The sequence below is a fragment of the Oryzias latipes genome, chromosome 2 (assembly GCF_002234675.1).
Source record: "Oryzias latipes chromosome 2, ASM223467v1".
Lineage (NCBI taxonomy): Eukaryota > Metazoa > Chordata > Actinopteri > Beloniformes > Adrianichthyidae > Oryzias > Oryzias latipes.
Window position 1 is genome coordinate 24,964,505 of NC_019860.2, and position 19,747 is coordinate 24,984,251.

The 19,747-nt window shown below is 45.5% G+C and overlaps 1 protein-coding gene and 1 long non-coding RNA gene across 7 annotated transcripts; one reads left to right on the forward strand and one right to left on the reverse strand.

Moving 5' to 3' along the window:
• The first annotated feature begins 458 nt into the window (after positions 1-458).
• On the forward strand, positions 459-19,615 carry LOC101165863 (target of Nesh-SH3). 5 transcript variants are annotated; one of them, XM_023949424.1, is made up of 22 exons: positions 459-640; positions 6,930-7,109; positions 7,907-7,975; positions 8,045-8,177; positions 8,862-9,043; positions 9,137-9,189; positions 9,507-9,537; positions 11,125-11,202; positions 11,972-12,166; positions 12,291-12,368; positions 12,719-12,892; positions 13,560-13,625; positions 15,220-15,282; positions 15,363-15,488; positions 15,818-15,907; positions 15,989-16,198; positions 16,939-17,044; positions 17,753-17,832; positions 18,045-18,074; positions 18,146-18,304; positions 18,374-18,496; positions 18,599-19,615. In XM_023949424.1, exons 1-22 carry the CDS (start codon positions 574-576, stop codon positions 18,712-18,714), a joined length of 2,409 nt encoding a protein of 802 aa, XP_023805192.1. In that variant the 5' UTR covers positions 459-573; the 3' UTR covers positions 18,715-19,615. The 5 variants fall into 5 exon arrangements, with proteins under 5 accessions (XP_023805192.1, XP_023805193.1, XP_023805195.1 ...); XM_023949425.1 differs by lacking the exon at positions 13,560-13,625; XM_023949427.1 differs by lacking the exon at positions 12,291-12,368.
• Positions 634-7,027, reverse strand: LOC111946400. Of its 2 annotated transcripts, none has more exons than XR_002872105.1 (3): positions 6,918-7,027; positions 1,168-1,302; positions 634-1,067 (listed from the first exon to the last, which is right to left on the reverse strand). It is a non-coding gene; the product is annotated as an uncharacterized LOC111946400 (long non-coding RNA). The 2 variants fall into 2 exon arrangements; XR_002872104.1 differs by lacking the exon at positions 6,918-7,027 and adding an exon at positions 1,391-2,027.
• Positions 19,616-19,747: the final 132 nt, after the last annotated feature.

Below are 19,747 nucleotides of genomic sequence, written 5' to 3' on the forward strand. Positions count from 1 at the left end.
ACAACAACAACACAAACGCACAACAAAAACATTCAGAATAGAAAGAACAAGATTTAAAAAAGAAAAACTAAGTTCACAAACCAACATCACCATCAGGTGATGAACAACACACAGAGGTGAACACAACATCAACGCACAACTGTTAAAGAGAATCAACACTAAGACCGGATCAACAGACAAACATCTGCAAGCAAACACAAAACAACACACAGAGGAGACATGAACGGCCCGAAGGACTCTGGATTTTTGTTTCTTTTTAGAAAAACACATTTGAGTCAAACATGAGATTGTGGTAACTTTGTGTTGTTGTTGCCTCCAGCTGGGACAGCAGGTCAAAGAAATCCTGTCCAAGATGCAGGGAGGACGGAGGGGCAGGTCTGGGGGCGGGTCCACGGCCAAAGCCACACCCACCACCCACGGCCTATAGATGGTGACGAGTCTGCGGCGCCCCCCACCACAGCAGGGACGCCCCTCTGCCAAAGTAGTTCTGGGATCTTCTAAGGGGCCTCTCAGTCCCGCTCAGGCTGTTTCATCTTCATCATCTTCATCCCTGCAGGCTGAAGCTGTGCGGTCATGGCGGTCCTTCTGCTGCTCGCTGCAACGTTCCTGCTCAGCTGCATCGATGCTCAGAGCGTCCGAGGCAAGTGCAGGGAGCATCTGTGGGGGGCTTTGGGGGTCATGGGGGTCGAGGTGCAGAAAGGTGGTGTGAAGGAGGTTCGGGGGGGGGGGTCCAAATCAAGGAGGGTTTGGAGGGTTTGAACGAGCAGCAGGACAGAAAATGTTCTGGTGACTCTTTCTCCCAGAACAGAACAAACGGAGTTCATGATGTGAAGGAACGTCTGCAGAACACGTTCCAACGTTCTCCTCATCAGAGCTGGTTCCTCCTCAGGATCTGCAGCTGAAACCTGAAGCTTGCAGCTCTTCATTCCTCCAAACTGCTCCTGCCTCCATCCTCCAGCTCCAACTGCAGCTGCTGCTCCTCTGCCTCCCTCCCAGAAGGCATTTGGCTGAAGTTGCATTAGGCTGGACGCTACGGCACAGCTCATTTGACTCTAGATGACACGGTCCTGCAGTGTTTTAACAGTAAAAGAAGCGTGTTTATTGATGGGTTAGGTATGGTGTGTGTTCAACACCTGCTAAGGCTTGGACGTCTCAATGACGGCTTACCTAAAGGATTTGGCTCCCAGTCCTGAACTGGGTTCTCTTGGCCTTCAGACAGGTGTGGGCGGGGCTTATTCCTAACAGGATCTGTGCTTTTTCCACATCACTGACCAAAGTTATGTAAGAAGGTAATGGCCTTTCCTGGAAGGAGGAACAATACAACGGTCTGATAGGAGAAGAAGCAGCAGATTACCAAACAAAACCCAGATGATCTAAGCATGACCCTAACCTCAAACCACACGCCACTGCTGGACGCCGCGTCTGTCACGTGAATGTCATGTAGCTGTTAGAACCCAGGAGTGATGAAATATCCTCTATTTCCAGGTTGCAGCGTTAAGTTAAGCTAAAGAGCTACAGGTGCAGTCTAAATATAAAGGTCATAGGTCATTGTAACACATGTATTACGGTAATGACTGACTTAATCTGAATGTTATCAACAGAAGAAACAGCAAAGATCTAGAGATTGACTGTAAATGGAAACAACCATTCAGACCAGCAGCATCCAGGACAAACCAGTTTGGTCCAGAATTATGTAAACGTCACAAACATCATTTTTATGGTGTGAACAGGACAATGAATGAATATTGTGAATATTACTCTGTTTTCTAATACCAGTGTTTCTACAACACTTCCCCTCCCCTACCCCTCCAGTTGTAGGGGTATTTGGTAGGACAGGGGTGTCTGACATTGTTTTTAAGGGAAGGGCGACGCGACTTTAAGTTCTGTAACCCTCTGCTACGTGGAACCCTCAACGCGAGGGTTCCACGCAGCAGAGTGTCCTGTCTGAATGTAACTCTACTTTTAGACAATAGATGTGTGAATGTAACTCTACTTTTAGACAATAAATGTGTGAATGTAACTCTACTTTTAGACAATAGATGTGTGAATGTAACTCTACTTTTAGACAATAGATGTGTGAATGTAACTCTACTTTTAAGACAATAGATGTGTGAATGTAACTCTACTTTTAGACAATAGATGTGTGGATGTAACTCTACTTTTAGACAATAGATGTGTGAATGTAACTCTACTTTTAGACCATAGATGTGTGAATGTAACTCTACTTTTAGACAATAGATGTGTGAATGTAACTCTACTTTTAAACCATAGATGTGTGAATGTAACTCTACTTTTAGACAATAGATGTGTGAATGTAACTCTACTTTTAGACAATAGATGTGTGAATGTAACTCTACTTTTAGACAATAGATGTGTGAATGTAACTCTACTTTTAGACAATAGATGTGTGAATGTAACTCTACTTTTAGACAATAGATGTGTGAATGTAACTCTACTTTTAGACAATAGATCTGTGAATGTAACTCTACTTTTAGACAATAGATCTGTGAATGTAACTATACTTTAAGACAATAGATGTGTGAATGTAACTTTACTTTTAGACAATAGATCTGTGAATGTAACTCTACTTTTAGACAATAGATGTGTGAATGTAACTCTACTTTTAGACAATAGATCTGTGAATATAACTACTTTTAGACCATAGATGTGTGAATGTAACTCTACTTTTAGACCATAGATGTGTGAATGTAACTCTACTTTTAGACAATAGATGTGTGAATGTAACTCTACTTTTAGACAATAGATGTGTGAATGTAACTCTACTTTTAGACCATAGATGTGTGAATGTAACTCTACTTTTAGACAATAGATGTGTGAATGTAACTCTACTTTAAGACAATAGATGTGTGAATGTAACTCTACTTTTAGACAATAGATGTGTGAATGTAACTCTACTTTTAGACAATAGATGTGTGAATGTAACTCTACTTTTAGACAATAGATGTGTGAATGTAACTCTACTTTTAGACAATAGATGTGTGAATGTAACTCTACTTTTAGACAATAGATGTGTGAATGTAACTCTACTTTTAGACAATAGATCTGTGAATGTAACTCTACTTTTAGAAAATAGATGTGTGAATGTAACTCTACTTTTAGACAATAGATCTGTGAATGTAACTATACTTTAAGACAATAGATGTGTGAATGTAACTCTACTTTTAGACAATAGATCTGTGAATGTAACTCTACTTTAAGACAATAGATGTGTGAATGTAACTCTACTTTTAGACAATAGATGTGTGAATGTAACTCTACTTTTAGACAATAGATGTGTGAATGTAACTCTACTTTTAGACAATAGATGTGTGAATGTAACTCTACTTTTAGACAATAGATGTGTGAATGTAACTCTACTTTTAGACAATAGATGTGTGAATGTAACTCTACTTTTAGACAATAGATCTGTGAATGTAACTCTACTTTTAGAAAATAGATGTGTGAATGTAACTCTACTTTTAGACAATAGATCTGTGAATGTAACTATACTTTAAGACAATAGATGTGTGAATGTAACTCTACTTTTAGACAATAGATCTGTGAATGTAACTCTACTTTTAGACAATAGATCTGTGAATGTAACTATACTTTAAGACAATAGATGTGTGAATGTAACTCTACTTTTAGACAATAGATCTGTGAATGTAACTCTACTTTTAGACAATAGATCTGTGAATGTAACTATACTTTTAGACAATAGATCTGTGAATATAACTACTTTTAGACCATAGATGTGTGAATGTAACTCTACTTTTAGACAATAGATGTGTGAATGTAACTCTACTTTTAGACCATAGATGTGTGAATGTAACTCTACTTTTAGACCATAGATGAGTGAATATAACTCTACTTTTAGACCATAGATGTGTGAATGTAACTCTACTTTTAGACAATAGATGTGTGAATGTAATTCTACTTTTAGACAATAGATCTGAGAATGTAACTCTACTTTTAGACCATAGATGTGTGAATGTAACTCTACTTTTAGACAATAGATGTGTGAATGTAACTCTACTTTTAGACAATAGATGTGTGAATGTAACTCTACTTTTAGACAATAGATGTGTGAATATAACTCTACTTTTAGACAATAGATCTGTGAATATAACTCTACTTTAAGACAATAGATGTGTGAATGTAACTCTACTTTTAGACAATAGATGTGTGAATGTAACTCTACTTTTAGACAATAGATCTGTGAATGTAACTCTACTTTTAAGACAATAGATCTGTGAATGTAACTCTACTTTTAGACAATAGATGTGTGGATGTAACTCTACTTTTAGACAATAGATGTGTGAATGTAACTCTACTTTTAGACAATAGATCTGTGAATGTAACTCTACTTTTAAAGAATAGATGTGTGAATGTAACTCTACTTTTAGACAATAGATGTGTGAATGTAACTGTACTTTAAGATACTAGATGTGTGAATGTAACTCTACTTTTAGACAATAGATGTGTGAATGTAACTCTACTTTTAGACAATAGATCTGTGAATGTAACTCTACTTTTAAGACAATAGATCTGTGAATGTAACTCTACTTTTAGACAATAGATGTGTGGATGTAACTCTACTTTTAGACAATAGATGTGTAAATGTAACTCTACTTTTAGACAATAGATGTGTGAATGTAACTCTACTTTTAAAGAATAGATGTGTGAATGTAACTCTACTTTTAGACAATAGATGTGTGAATGTAACTGTACTTTAAGGAACTAGATGTGTGAATGTAACTCTACTTTTAGATACTAAATGTGTGAATGTAACTCTACTTTTAGACAATAGATGTGTGAATGTAACTCTACTTTTAGACAATAGATGTGTGAATGTAACTCTACTTTTAGACCATAGATGTGTGAATGTAACTCTACTTTTAGACCATAGATGTGTGAATGTAACTCTACTTTTAGACCATAGATGTGTGAATGTAACTCTACTTTTAGAGAATATATGTGTGAATGTGACTCTACTTTTAGACAATATATGTGTGAATGTAACTCTACTTTTAGACAATAGATGTGTGAATGTAACTCTACTTTTAGACAATATATGTGTGAATGTAACTCTACTTTTAGACAATAGATGTGTGAATGTAACTGTACTTTAAGATACTAGATGTGTGAATGTAACTCTACTTTTAGATACTAAATGTGTGAATGTAACTCTACTTTTAGACAATAGATGTGTAAATGTAACTCTACTTTTAGACAATAGATGTGTGAATGTAACTCTACTTTTAAAGAATAAATGTGTGAATGTAACTTTACTTTTAGACAATAGATGTGTGAATGTAACTGTACTTTAAGATACTAGATGTGTAAATGTAACTCTACTTTTAGACAATACATCTGTGAATGTAACTCTACTTTTAGACGATAGGTCTGTGAATATAACTCTACTTTTAGACCATAGATGTGTGAATGTAACTCTACTTTTAGACAATAGATGTGTGAATGTAACTGTACTTTAAGATACTAGATGTATGAATGTAACTCTACTTTTAGATACTAAATGTGTGAATGTAACTCTACTTTTAGACAATAGATGTGTAAATGTAACTCTACTTTTAGACAATAGATGTGTGAATGTAACTCTACTTTTAAAGAATAGATGTGTGAATGTAACTCTACTTTTAGACAATAGATGTGTGAATGTAACTGTACTTTAAGATACTAGATGTGTGAATGTAACTCTACTTTTAGATACTAAATGTGTGAATGTAACTCTACTTTTAGACAATAGATGTGTGAATGTAACTCTACTTTTAGACAATAGATGTGTGAATGTAACTCTACTTTAAAAGAATAGATGTGTGAATGTAACTCTACTTTTAGACCATAGATGTGTGAATGTAACTCTACTTTTAGACCATAGATGTGTGAATATAACTCTACTTTTAGAGAATATATGTGTGAATATAACTCTACTTTTAGAGAATATATGTGTGAATGTGACTCTACTTTTAGACAATATATGTGTGAATGTAACTCTACTTTTAGACAATAGATCTGTGAATGTAACTCTACTTTTAGACCATAGATGTGTGAATATAACTCTACTTTTAGAGAATATATGTGTGAATATAACTCTACTTTTAGAGAATATATGTGTGAATGTGACTCTACTTTTAGACAATATATGTGTGAATGTAACTCTACTTTTAGACAATAGATCTGTGAATATAACTCTACTTTTAGACAATAGATGTGTGAATGTAAATCTAATTTTAGACAATAGATGTGTGAATGTAACTCTACTTTTAGACAATAGATGTGTGAATGTAACTCTACTTTTAAAGAATAGATGTGGGAATGTAACTCTACTTTTAGACCATAGATGTGTGAATGTAACTCTACTTTTAGACAATAGATGTGTGAATGTAACTCTACTTTTAGACGATAGATGTGTGAATGTAACTCTACTTTCAGAACAGCGACTCATGACTCCAAACCCCAGTTCCGTGTTAGAGGCCCACTGTTCTCCCTGATGGAGCAGTTCTGGATCAGGTCCAGGTTCTACCTCTTTGAAGCTCCCTTTTGCTGTTTCCGTTTATCAAACATGAAAGGGGCGTGGCCTCAGGTGCGACAGGCATCAGAGACGCTGCAGTGACACCAGTGTGCTGGTTAAAGGTGATTTTCAGAAGTGCAGTGTAGGTCCTGATGGTTGAAGAACATGTTCCTCTTTTACTCTGAAAAGTTCTTAAAACGTACCTTTTAAACGTATTTTTTTAAAATCTTTGTTCATTTTTCTTTTCCTGTCATTTCTAATGTTTCTGCAATGTTTCCTCTTTTCTATTTATTTTTAATCTTTCCAGTTTAAATCCCTTAACAAATAATTCTTGTTTTGAGCTAAAATGTCCCTGAAATCCTGTCCTCTGACTGATGAAAGATACTTTTGTCTGTAGCTCGCCATCAGAACATGAAGGTCCGGATCAACGCCACCGGTGACACCATCGTCATGAAGTTTGTGCGTCCCAGCGCTCCGGTGAAGCTGGAAGGTTACATCCTGGGATACGGAAGCAGGATGTTCTCCAGACAGTTCATCCAGCTGCCCGAGAATGGACAGACCTACGAGACGGAGATAGGTGAGAGCCGCACTCTGACTCCTCCTTCAGGGTCCCTGTGGGCGGGGCACCGTGACCCGGGTCAAACCATGTGGGTGTGCTCGTCCTCCTCGTCATCTTCAGCGTTTGAAGAACCAGCAGCTGTCCTCCAAACGTTTCCTCCTCGGAATCAAAGTGGATCCTGGTGAGACAGGCAGAACGTGAGAATCTGTGGAACAACAGAGCTTCACCAAAACAACAGGAGGTTCTGATCCGCTTCATGAAAACAGGCTAGGATCTGAGAACGTCCAGGGGGTTCTGGTTCTTGTCAGCCGACCTGCTGGACATCCTGAGATGTTTGCAGAAGGTTTTCTGATGGGAGCCAGCAGAGGCGTTTAAGTGCTGTGGGAAAAATCCGACGTTTCCATCTTCCTGCTGCTTTACGTTCAGATGAACCTGGTCGTTCTGGTTTCAGCAGAAACCTCAGACCGTCTTCTGACCCGGGCCGGTTCCTTCTGAGGTCAGGTTTCTGACAGAGTTTGAGCTTCATCATCAGAGGAAGACGATGCAGCGCTGAGAGCTTCCTCTGATGATCAGGAACTCTAACCAGGGGGCGGGGCCAACTCACTGATGGTTTGGTGGGACGCTTCATCATCATCATCATCACAGCTAAGGAGCTGCTGGGACTTGGGGTTGGCATTGGTTCTGAGCAGAACATCAGAACCTTTCTGCTTCTACTGACTACTACTGAGATGGAGGAACTTGAAGGTTCCAAAATCTCTGGTCTTACTCCTCAGATCTGGAACCGGTTCCTGACCTCTGTTTGGGTTCTGTTTCAGACGCAGAACCGAAGTACCTGGTGGCGGTCCAGCCAGTCCAGGCCAACGACGTGAAGAAAACCTGCACAGGTGAGTCCACGGCTTCAGGCCCGGTCGGCGGTGCTGCAGCCGCTGACAGGAAGTGTGGTGTTCCTGCAGGTAAGGTGGACCTGGAGAAGATGCTGCACCTCGTCATCACCTCCGTCAGCCCCACGGCGGTGCTGCTGTCCTGGGGGAACCACCTGAAGACCCCCTACGAAGGGGACATCCGGAGGGAGTGCCTGGAGGACGGGTGATTCTGCTTTTCTGGTTCCCTTCTTCAGAGGTGGGGGGCTGGACGCACCCCTGAAGCAGGAACAGGTTGAACTCACCTGTGTGATGCATTCGTCTCCAGCTGCTCGTAAATCTGAGTTTGACGAGTATTTAAGGGGATTTACAAAACCCCATCAGGACCACGATTTACGGCCCCTGAACGTTTTTCCTTCCTCGGAGCTGGAAGGCTCGTCGGAAAGCCTGACCCCCGCCACACCGCGCGTCTCAGCGGTTAACCTCCACTCTGTTCAGTGTTTGCCTGCTGGATTCCTCTAAAAAACACCCCAAGAACCGACCTGAGCCAAAGGAACATGGCTGAGAAGCAGTTTCCACGCTGAGCTCATCGGCAGCTGGAGGGAAACCGGCGTTTGTCATCTGCTCGTTAGGAGCTGGAACCCCGCCCACCAGACCGCCAGACTCCAGCCTGAAGAGGAAACACCTTCAGAAACGACAGAAAAGCAACAAAAAGAGAGTAGAAGGGTTTATTCAGACCAGCTGCAGAACAGAGCAGAACCTCCAGTGATAGAACACCGTCTGTCCAACCGAATACATCAAAAGAAAGAAAAGAACGGGGTCTTTGCAGAAATCTGAAATGAAACTTCTTGAAAAGTTTGTCACCCTGAGAAGGTTCCAGTTCTATCAAGTGTCCCGTGTTCTCCGTCAGGTTCTACACCGTCCGCCACAGGGAGAGGAACCGGGAGTGGATCTACCAGACGTGTCCCACCAGCGACATGGTCATCGACAAACTGAAGCCCAACACGCCGTACGAGTTTGGCGTCCGTTCCAACACGGATGGGAAAGCCGGTTTGTGGAGCAAGCCGCTGTTCCACAGCACCAGCATGGGCAGTAAGGAGTCCGATTCCTCCTTTGGATTTCCTTCTTCCTCTTTCCTCCTTCCTCCTGCAGAAGCTCTCATCTTCCTCCTGCTTTTTCTTTCAGATAAAAATGTCAAGAAACCCGTGAAGATGCGGATGTCTCCTAGAAAGCCGATGGTGAGCGACTCCCGTAAGACGACTGTTCACTGACACGACGTTTGACCCGATGTGCATGTAAATTGAGATGACTTTTGACCTGGTGTCCTTGTCCTCAACCTGAAACATCTGGGGGATAAAATAAATGGAGACTTTTATTTTCAAAAATTTTAACTTTATATTTTAAAGTTTTTAATTGAAGGATTTTACTTTGAAAAAAAAACAGGAAGGAGATTTCTTCACACTCAGCATCAAGTTAACTGATAAAAGAAAAATGGAAACTTTCTTTCCACATAGTTTCATCTTCATGTGATCTACTCTGTTTTTTGTTTCTGCAGAAAGCGGATTCCTTCTTCCCGCCGCGGCTCGGTAAGACCGTTCTCCTGTGGGGGAGATGTTCCAGTTCAGCAAAAACGATCAAACGTGTGTGTGGACCTGAGAACGTCCTCAGATCTGACACGTTAGCAGACGTTTGCAGACCTAAACTAACATTAGCAGAATTTTGGAGACGCTAACAGATGTTTGCAGACGCTAACAGATGTCTGCAGATGTTTGCAGACGCTAACAGATGTCTGCAGATGTTTGCAGACGTTAACAGATGTCTGCAGACGTTAACAGATGTCTGCAGATGTTTGCAGACGTTAACAGATATCTGCAGATGTTTGCAGATGTTAACAGATGTCTGCAGATGTTTGCAGACTTTAACAGATGTCTGCAGATGTTTGCAGACTTTAACAGATGTCTGCAGACGTTAACAGATGTCTGCAGATGTTTGCAGACTTTAACAGATGTCTGCAGATGTTTGCAGACTTTAACAGATGTCTGCAGACGTTAACAGATGTCTGCAGATGTTTGCAGACTTTAACAGATGTCTGCAGACGTTAACAGATGTCTGCAGATGTTTGCAGACGTTAACAGATGTCTGCAGATGTTTGCAGATGTTAACAGATGTCTGCAGATGTTTTAAGACGTTAATAGATGTTTGCAGACGCTAACAGATGTCTGCAGATGTTTGCAGACGTTAACAGATGTCTGCAAACGTTAACAGATGTCTTCAGATGTTTGCAGACGTTAACAAATGTCTGCAGATGTTTGCAGATGTTAACAGATGTCTGCAAATGTTTGCAGACGTTAACAGATGTCTGCAGATGTTTGCAGACGCTAACAGATGTCTGCAGATGTTTGCAGACGCTAACAGATGTCTGCAGATGTTTTCAGACGTTAACAGATGTCTGCAGACGTTAACAGATGTCTGCAGATGTTTGCAGACGCTAACAGATGTCTGCAGATGTTTTTAGACGCTAACAGATGTTTGCAGACGCTAACAGATGTCTGCAGATGTTTTCAGATTTTAACAGATGTTTGCAGACGTTAACAGATGTCCGCAGATGTTTGCAGACGTTAACAGATGTCTGCAGACGTTAACAGATGTCTGCAGATGTTTGCAGACGCTAACAGATGTCTGCAGATGTTTGCAGACGTTAACAGATGTCTGCAGATGTTTGCAGATGCTAACAGATGTCTGCAGATGTTTGCAGACGCTAAGACATGTCTGCAGATGTTTGCAGACGCTAACAGATGTCTGCAGATGTTTGCAGACGCTAACAGATGTCTGCAGATGTTTGCAGATGTTAACAGATGTCTGCAGATATTTACAGATGTCTGCAGAGGCCTGCAGGCTTTGGTAGAAGCTTGTAGACGTGTGGATGTTTGCTGATGAAGAGGGAGACTTGCATACATGTGCATACATGTGCATACATGTGCAGATGTGTGTGAAGGTCTACACAGACACAGACACCAAGAACAGCTGCTCTGCAGGTCCCTCCAGGAACTCCTTGTTGTTTTTGCTGATAACTAACCTGTGTAAATAAGATCAAGCGGTTTCTGTCTTATCTTCTTGTTTTTGGCTGGTTCTGTCACAGAACGTCTCTCTGATAACGGCGACCTTTGTTGCAGCTTTGCATAACGCTACGAGGCCTCGCCCCCCCTCTGCCGTCGGCGTCCACAGCTTTCCCGGATCGCAGGGCTCCTTCGGTAATCCTCTTTGTTCCTTCCTCTGCTGTGTGTGGTTTGTTCCTCTCAAGGCCACAGGAGCTTTAGCCGGACGGCGGGAGCCTCCTGATGGGAACCAGAGCTCCGTCCCGTCTGGGAAGAACCCTCGGGAACATTTGGGGCTTTGTTGGTGCCGCCTGAGTCTGCTGTTTTCTGTTCTTCCTCTCATCTGCTTCCTCCTTTTTCAAAAAGTAGCTGCCCCCCCCCCCCCCCACACACACACACACAACCACACACACGCTGGAAACAGCCCCCCCTCCCAGCACCGCTCAGTTCAACCCCCTCCCTGAACGTCCTGGTAACAGGATATTTGCTCACTTTCAGCCATTCCAGGATGAACCTTTTCTGAATTAGAATGGTGGTCTCAGGTTTATTCTTCCATCCATCCACAGCAGTGTTCTGAAACCCAAACAAACAGAACCAGTTCCACCTGGGTCGTTACAGCTGAAAGAGATGACCAGTCTGGGGAGGGAGTCACTGGCTCCCCAACCCCCAGCTGAGATCAAAGGACTCTCAACGACCTGAAACCATGAGGCTAAGTTGACAAAACCATCCAGTTTCAGACCAGATCTTCCTCAGGAGCTCCTCTTCCTCCCTCTGTCCTCAGACTGCATGACTGACTGCATGTGGGCCGGCTCAGATCGGATCGGGGTCTGGGGTCTTGTGTGTTTGAAGAGCTGAGTCCAGGACCCATGAGGGTCTGAGAGTCCCGGGCCTCATGCCGCCTCTGTCCTCTCTGCTTCCAACACAGGCAGCAGGGTCAGAAACGACGGCGCCCGGCGGGCCCAGCATCCTCCCTCCCTCTCTAAATTCCTGCCGACCTCCACCCCTTCTGCCAACATCACTGCCTCCCCCCACGCTAACCTGCCCCCCAGGAACGGCTCATCTCCTAACCGGACCACCACAGCGCCCTCTGGTGTCTCCGCGACGCCTCCTAACGCTGCGGGTAATTTCCTCCTGTGACTGGTTTCTGTCTGCAGACTCTGCCCCCCCCCCCAAAGACCAGGATGTGGAGCTTCTCCTGAGCTGAACTGTGTCTCCTTTCTGCTTGACCTTTTCCTCCCGCACAGCCGTCCACAGGTCACGGGGGGACTGGTCCCTGCTGAGGCCCGCTCTGGCCAATGAAAGGGCCAAAGCTAACACCTGGGGTAATTCTGACCTCTGACCTCTGACCTCCGCCTTGCTATCAGATCTGGCTGGGTTTGTCTGAACTGCCTGATGTGCAGGTCTGGCTGCTGCAGGAGCTTCCTCATCCAGGGTCTGCATGCAGCTTACAATCTTCCAGTCAGGACATACGGCTGCGGCTGCGACTGCGACTGCGGCTGCGGCCTCAGTGACTGCTCTGTGAAGATTGTAGCTTCATCTTCATCCCGTCTGCATTCATTCCATCACTCAAACTCATCAGTGGTCCATCACTAACAGCTGCTGCCGGCTGGCTGATCTGCAGTGTGGATAACCAGAACCTCAGTCTGTAACGCAGACCTTTTTCATCTCCTAGGTCACAGAAACCTGTCGCTGCCCCCGCAGCCCCACGGCCCGCCACCTCCCACAGAGGCCGGATCCTCCAGCCCAGCGTCCAGAAACCACCTCTATCCATTGTCTAACGGCCTTAGAGCACCCCAAGCTTTTCCTAGATCCAGTAACTCCTCCCCGACGACAGGGAGGCTTGGGGGTAAATGTCCTGCAGCCCCTCCTCTGAAACGCTACGTTCACATGTGACGCGGGTTTTGGCGGTGCAGATCTGCGGCTCCTCGATAGCAGCGCATGTTCCTACAGCTGGAAAATGTCGTAGCTGTAAATCTGGTGGATCTTTTTCTTTCTCAGCTCTATTCCCATACATGAAAGACTCCAGCTAGACACAAATATTCATTTCTGCTTCATTTTCAGACGGTCGGTACTTCTGAGTTTTGAAAGGGACGCCATCCAGCGTCACCAAACCAGAGTCCCTGATTGGTCAAAGTTCAAATGGTTTTACTGTTAAAATGTGTCTTCAATTTTGGACACGAAACCAAAAACGAACATAAAAACGTACATAGCGACCCGTGAGCCAAGAGTTTTGAACGCAAAAATCCAGAACACGTGTTCACGCGTGCTGACACGCTTTGACACGCTTTCACACATGTTCACGTGGACTGGAACACGCGTTGCTGTGAACGTAGCGTTAGCTGTTGTGCAGACCTTCTCCCTCATTTGGTCCAGATCTGAGAGTTGAACAGGGGTTGCTATGGTTACGATGATGCTAGTCTGCCTTCAGCAGTCACATGGGTGTCTAATGAAGGACCTCTAAAGGGTTGGTTGACGGTCTCTTCCTCGTCTTAACGCTGGTTTTCTCCCTGCAGTAAATGGACACCGGCGCCGGGGCTTTTCGGCGCCCAAACTAGCCATATGGCACCGACACCGACAGGGTAAAAGGAGCTTTTGTTCCGTCCGTGTCGTCTTTAACCCCGGTCACTTCCTGGGGTTTCTCATCCATCATCATCATCATCATTCATCCATCTTTTCGTTAATCCATCCGTCTGTCCATCATCCATCTGTCCGTCCTTCGTTCTTCAGCTGAGTTTTAGCAGGTTCTGGCAGAGTTCTGCCAACAACCTGGTGTGTAGATGTTCTGAGACGGTTACATAAGTCCAGCCTGTCTGCTCAATGTGCTCACCGCCTCTCTGTCTGGTTTGAGTTTGTTTCCATCTTTGGGGGCGTCTGGAATGACAAACATCCTCCGCCGCTGATGTAATGTTTGGTTTCCTTCTAATCACCATCTTTAAGCTCCGCCCATCCTTTGATAACCTCCACTTCCTGTCTGAAATCATCTCCAACCTTTTTGAGACGGTTTCAGTGAGCCAACAGGTCCGGTTCTGGACGCTCACGAGGACTCAAACCACACTGGGGTTCTGAGAAACACCATCCCACAGGGCTTTCCGGTTCTCCAGAGGTTCTGGAGGACGCGCTCTCTGTTCTGCCTCACAAAGACACGTTCCCTCTCAGCAAAAAGGCCTCCAGTTGTGGAAAAAGTTAGACCACTTCCAACGTTTCAAGGTCAAACCAGAGAACCGGTTCTTCTTCCACTGAAGAATAATGAGAAGAGCAGAACCCAGAGAGGAGGGGCCGTCTGTTCTGTAGTCTCAGATATGATCCAGACGTTCCATAGGAACGTTTCAGCGGGACAAAGTGTTCCTGAAAAACAATACTTTAGTTAACGTTAAATCGATGTTTGCTGTTGGGTCACTGTCAGTGTTTTCCAGAACTGCACCAAAGTTCTGAGCTTGTCCTCTGTAAACGTGTTCTTAGTCTGCAGTTGGAAGAAAAGACGTCGCTATAAAGTCCCCGATTGAGCGTTTTGCTTAGAGGGCCCAGAAAACGGACTTGTTGAAATGCGAAAGCCCGAATCGTGTTTTCACGAAGACTTTTCCCTTGGAGATGAAATGTGGGTTCCAGAGTCCGCCGGGACCGTAGTCCAACAAGAAAATGTCTCCAGCTGCAGTCAGGAGCTCTTTCAGGTTCCTCACCCATGTGGTGGTTCTGCCCCAGCCCTCCCACAGGGCAGAGGCGGGGTACGGGTCAGCAGCCCATCGCAGAACCACACACCTCCACTCAATAGGAGGATCAGAACCATGAACCTCCTACCACCACACCCAGAATCTCCTGAAGGACAGAACAGAAGTTCCTGGAGAAGCTGTGGTTCTGCAGCTTGTTGGTGTGGGAGAACAAAATAACATGTGTTACCCCCCCCCCCCCCCCCCCGGTCTCAGTTATCGAAGTTAAAGCCGTGAAATGTGGTTTGGGGTGCTGACCACATTGTTGGAATGTTCTGCGGTTCTGTGTTTGGATCAACTCCTTGATTGTGAGGAATGTTGGCTGGAAGTGACATAATGGGGGGGGGGGGGGGGGGGTAATTGGTTGCAGGTTTTCCCTCCATGTGAAGGTCCGGGTTTGGGGGGGCTCTGCTCAGTTGTTTGTCATGAGGAGAAAAGCTCCGGTTCTCATGGTGGCTCTCTGTTCCAGGATCTTCTCCTCACCCGGTCATCAACACCAGAACTAACAAGGTGGCCAAACCTGGAGGAACCGGTAAGGTCTCAGCAGGGTTCCACGTCTTCCCGTCCTTCTGAAGACTGTTAAGTTCCACAAAGTCACCTTTTATTTTCCAGACAAGGAGAACATCTTCCAGCTTTCTGACAAGCTCCACATCTTGCACCCCAAAGTCCCGGCGGTGACGACCAAGCCCACCAAGAAGGACTGGCGGCAGAGCTCAACCGCCACGCCCACAAGCACAGGTACAACCTTCCACTTTGAAACCAGAACCAAACCCAACAGAACCCAAAAAAGGAACCAGGCATGTGGGGCCTTTTGTTTTTAGAGGAACAGAAGAGTTCCTCCTCATCACTAGAACTCCACAGGCTGCAGGGTCAAAGGTCAGAAAGGTTCTTGCTGCCACACCCCACCTGAAAAATCTTTAGGGGCAAGAACCCAAAGCAACTCATGAAGGATGTTTTCCCTGAAGTTCTCCAGCTGGACCTTTTCTTCTGTCTCTAAGCTCCGCCTTAACAGCCTCAAAGAACAGGGTGAAGCAGACACCAACAGGTTCTTCATCTTTCTGCTTCAGCTCCAAAACAGGAAACGTGGGAGGAGTCTGATCTCTTCAAGTCTGAGCCCGCCTCAGACCTGGACGCCATGGGGAAGAAACGCTACGTAGGTATGAACGGATGCACCAGAGTCTGTTCCAGGTTTGTTCTCATGTTCTCTGACGCCGCTGGCTGTCTGGCTTCACCCGCAGCTCCTCACGTTGTCTACCAGACTGGTAAGAAGCCGGAGGAACCCTGCTCCATCACCACCTCCCTCAGCTACTTCCCTGAAGAGGATCGTGGCGAGGCCAACGTGACGTCTCCTCCCAGGAACGCTCCTTCCAACCTGACGGTGGTGACGGTGGAGGGATGTCCGTCCTTCGTCATCCTGGACTGGCAGAAAACAGACAACGACACCACAGGTACAGATCTCTGAGCTCCACCCACCTACACCTTGACACACCACTGTACCTACACCCGCTCTACCTACACCCGCTCTACCTACACCTGCTGTACCTACAGCTTCTGTATCTACAGCCTCTGTACCTACACCCGCTCTACCTACACCTGCTCTACCTACACCTGCTGTACCTACAGCCTCTGTACCTACACCCGCTCTACCTACACCTGCTCTACCTACACCTGCTGTACCTACAGCCTCTGTATCTACACCTGCTGTACCTACAGCCTCTGTACCTACACCCGCTCTACCTACACCTGCTCTACCTACACCTGCTGTACCTACACCTGCTGTACCTACAGCCTCTGTACCTACACCTGCTCTACCTACACCTGCTGTACCTACAGCCTCTGTATCTACACCTGCTGTACCTACAGCCTCTGTACCTACACCTGCTCTACCGACACCTGCTGTACCTACACCTGCTGTACCTTCCACTGATGTACCTACACCTGATGTACCCACAGCTGATGTTCCTACACCTGCTGTACCTACACTTCCTAGAAGTAGCTCTTGGACTCTTGCCATGTTTCTCCATCTCTCTCAGTCGCATATTTTCTCTTCTATTTTAAAAGCTTTTAATTTTGTTGTAACAAACCCTGATGGGAAAATATTTGATTACTGTTTTAACAATGAGAGCAGAGCAGTTCCAGCAAGTCAGCTTCCTCTGCTGATTTCTGCTTCTTCCACCCCCGTTCACAGAGTACGAAGTAATTTCCACCTCCAAAGGTCCTGATGGAGAACAGGTTTCTGTCCTGACCACCAACCAGACCCACACTCCTGTGGAGAATCTCAAACCTGACAGCACGTAAGTGGATTATGTTTCATATATATGATTCTCTTATCCAATACATCTGCCCCTAGTGGGTCAGTACTAGGGGCAGATCTAGAACCCTTGGTGGTGGTGGGGTGTTTTGACATTATTGCCATCAAGCAGGAGATGTCTTCTCAGTGCTCCACCCGCCAATTTGAACTGCACCTTAGACATTTAGGGCCTCTTGGTGGGATGGTGTATGGAGATCACTTTGAGAAACAAGAAGATGTCCTCTCAGTGTTCTCTCCCCAACCTCCCGCAGGGTGGGCGGGTGGTTGCCTGGAGCATGGGGCGGGTCTCCCCTGGGGGGCCCTGGCTTGTGCCTGGGGTTGTGGAGGGTGTATGCCCGGAAGTCCCGGGTGGTGGTGGGATTTCAGAACCTTTTATTGACCATAGGTCTTCATTCCTAAGCCTTAAGTCTTTATTCTAACGCTGTAGGTCTTTTTATAAGGTAGTTCAGCACTATAGAAGGACAAGCTTAACATTCCTTTTTCAGCAGCTCTCGATCTCAAATTTCAAATTCTGTAGAACCTATTTTAGCAGTTGTAGATCTTCTATCAGCTGTAGGTTCTTTTATAAAAGCTTTTGGTTCCTTTATAGCTGTGGTACACCTTGAAGGTTCAGATGTTCCTTGGCGTACCTCCGTTCCTCTGGTTCTGTCCCTCTCCTCCACCCTAATGAATCCAAACCTTCTTCTTTCAGATATGAGTTTAAGGTGAAGCCCAAGAATGAGCTGGGTGCAGGTCCTCCGAGTGAACCCGTGTCCTTCAGCACAGAGTCGGGTCAGAACCATCTCACAGTCAAACCGTCATCAGTCCAGAAACTGACAGTCATCTTCACTTTGGAAGATGTTTAGAGTTCCTCTCATCCACTGATGCTTTGATCTGGCTTCAGATGAGCAGCAGTGACTGAGTGGAACCGATGGATCAGCAGACATGCAATGTTCCTAAAACTGTCATGACGCTAATGGGTTGTCTTCATGTTCTCTCTGCAGCGGACCCCCGTGTCAGCGAGAACGTTTCAGGTGAGCAGGTTTCTGATCTGTAGCTTAGAGGAACTGAGCAGTCCAGTCTGAAGTTGCAGCTCCTGTTTCAGGAAAAGACGCCATCTGGACTCAGTTTCCCTTCAAGACCGACTCTTACTCCGACTGCCACGGAAAGCAGTACATCAAGAGAACCTGGTACCGCAAGTTTGTTGGAGTCCAGCTGTGCAACTCCCTCAGGTACAAGATCTACCTGAGTGACTCCCTGAATGGTGAGTGTGAACGTTTGGTCCTGGTTCTGGATGCAGGTTCTGGACCTCATCTGGTTCCTTTCATTTCAGGGAAGTTCTACAACATTGGAGATCTGAGCGGTTTCAGTGAAGATCACTGCCAGTTCGTGGACTCCTTCCTGGATGGACGGACCGGCCGGCAGCTCAGAGCGGATCTGCTCCCCCCCAGACCCGGTAAGCTCTGAGTCCAGCCCCCTTCTGTGGAGGTCCCTGTTTGAGGGGGGTCTTGGTCTCTGTCACCAGATGTTGCTCTGAAGCTCATCCTCTGTGTTCTAGGGTTCTTCAGGGCTCTCCGGCAGGAACCGGTCCACTTTGGACAGATTGGTGGACATTCCCACATCAGCTACGTGTCCTGGTATGAGTGTGGAACCCCCATCCCTGGTAAATGGTAGTCTTGGAGAGAATCGTGAAGAACCCTCACCTGGGCTGGGACGCCAGCTGGGGGCCAAAGGCCAGTGGAGCCCCTGCAGTACCCAGAGCTGTAAAAAATGTACAGGACTTCCTGGGGGGGCTGTAAGCAGAGAGCATCTTCAGACTATAGCAGCGCCTGATCTTTGTACTCATGGGGGTCAGAGCGGGGGGGGGGGGGGGGTGGGGGGGGGGGTGGGCTCCTCAGACTCATTCTAGATTCACTTTGTGGTTCCGTCATGGGGAGCTGGTTCCCTGGAGGAATCTTTCCATAACTCGTGAGTTGTTATTTATCAGACACTCTTTGGTTCTTCAGAGTGAGGAACATCAGCAGCTTCAGCCTGTTCTAGGTGGATTAGGTTCCTCAAAGGTTCTACCAAACCATCCAGCATGTTTCTGCAGCTGAACCTCTGGGAGGAGAAGGCGGCGGTGTTCCTGCAGAGAACATCTAAGTTCTCAATGAAAGTGCAGGAATGGAGTTGAACCTCAGTTTGTTTTGGTCTCATGAACCTGCAGGTCATCATGAGGATTTACTGTAGAAACCAGGAACATTCAGAGACGGGAACCATCAAACTTCCAGGATGTTCCCGAGCTTCAGCTCGGCTCTTTGGTCCTTTGTTCACCTCCTTCAGTCCTCCCACGTTCGTCAGACCTTCAGTGGAACAAACCTGCCGGTTCCTCTCGTACGTCTATTTGGATCAGACCTGGCTTGGTTCTGTCTGTTTCCCGTCCTGCTGGTCTGTGGTGGGATGCTGTTCTCCACACTCACTCGCAGAACCCAGAAGGTCTTCCACAGTCAGACTGACAGCAGGACAATCTTCTGACGTCTTTAACGTCTGTTTTCGTGTATTCTGGATTCCATAATAAAGTTCTGGTTTCTTTTTTTGTCTCTCTTTGCCTCCATGTGGCTCAAATGTTCAACATGCAAACTGATTTGTGGTTCTGCTATCGACAATCGAAGAACTTTCCCCTCCATGCTTGACGTTTTCCTGAACTAAATCTGGTTTTCCAGCGAGC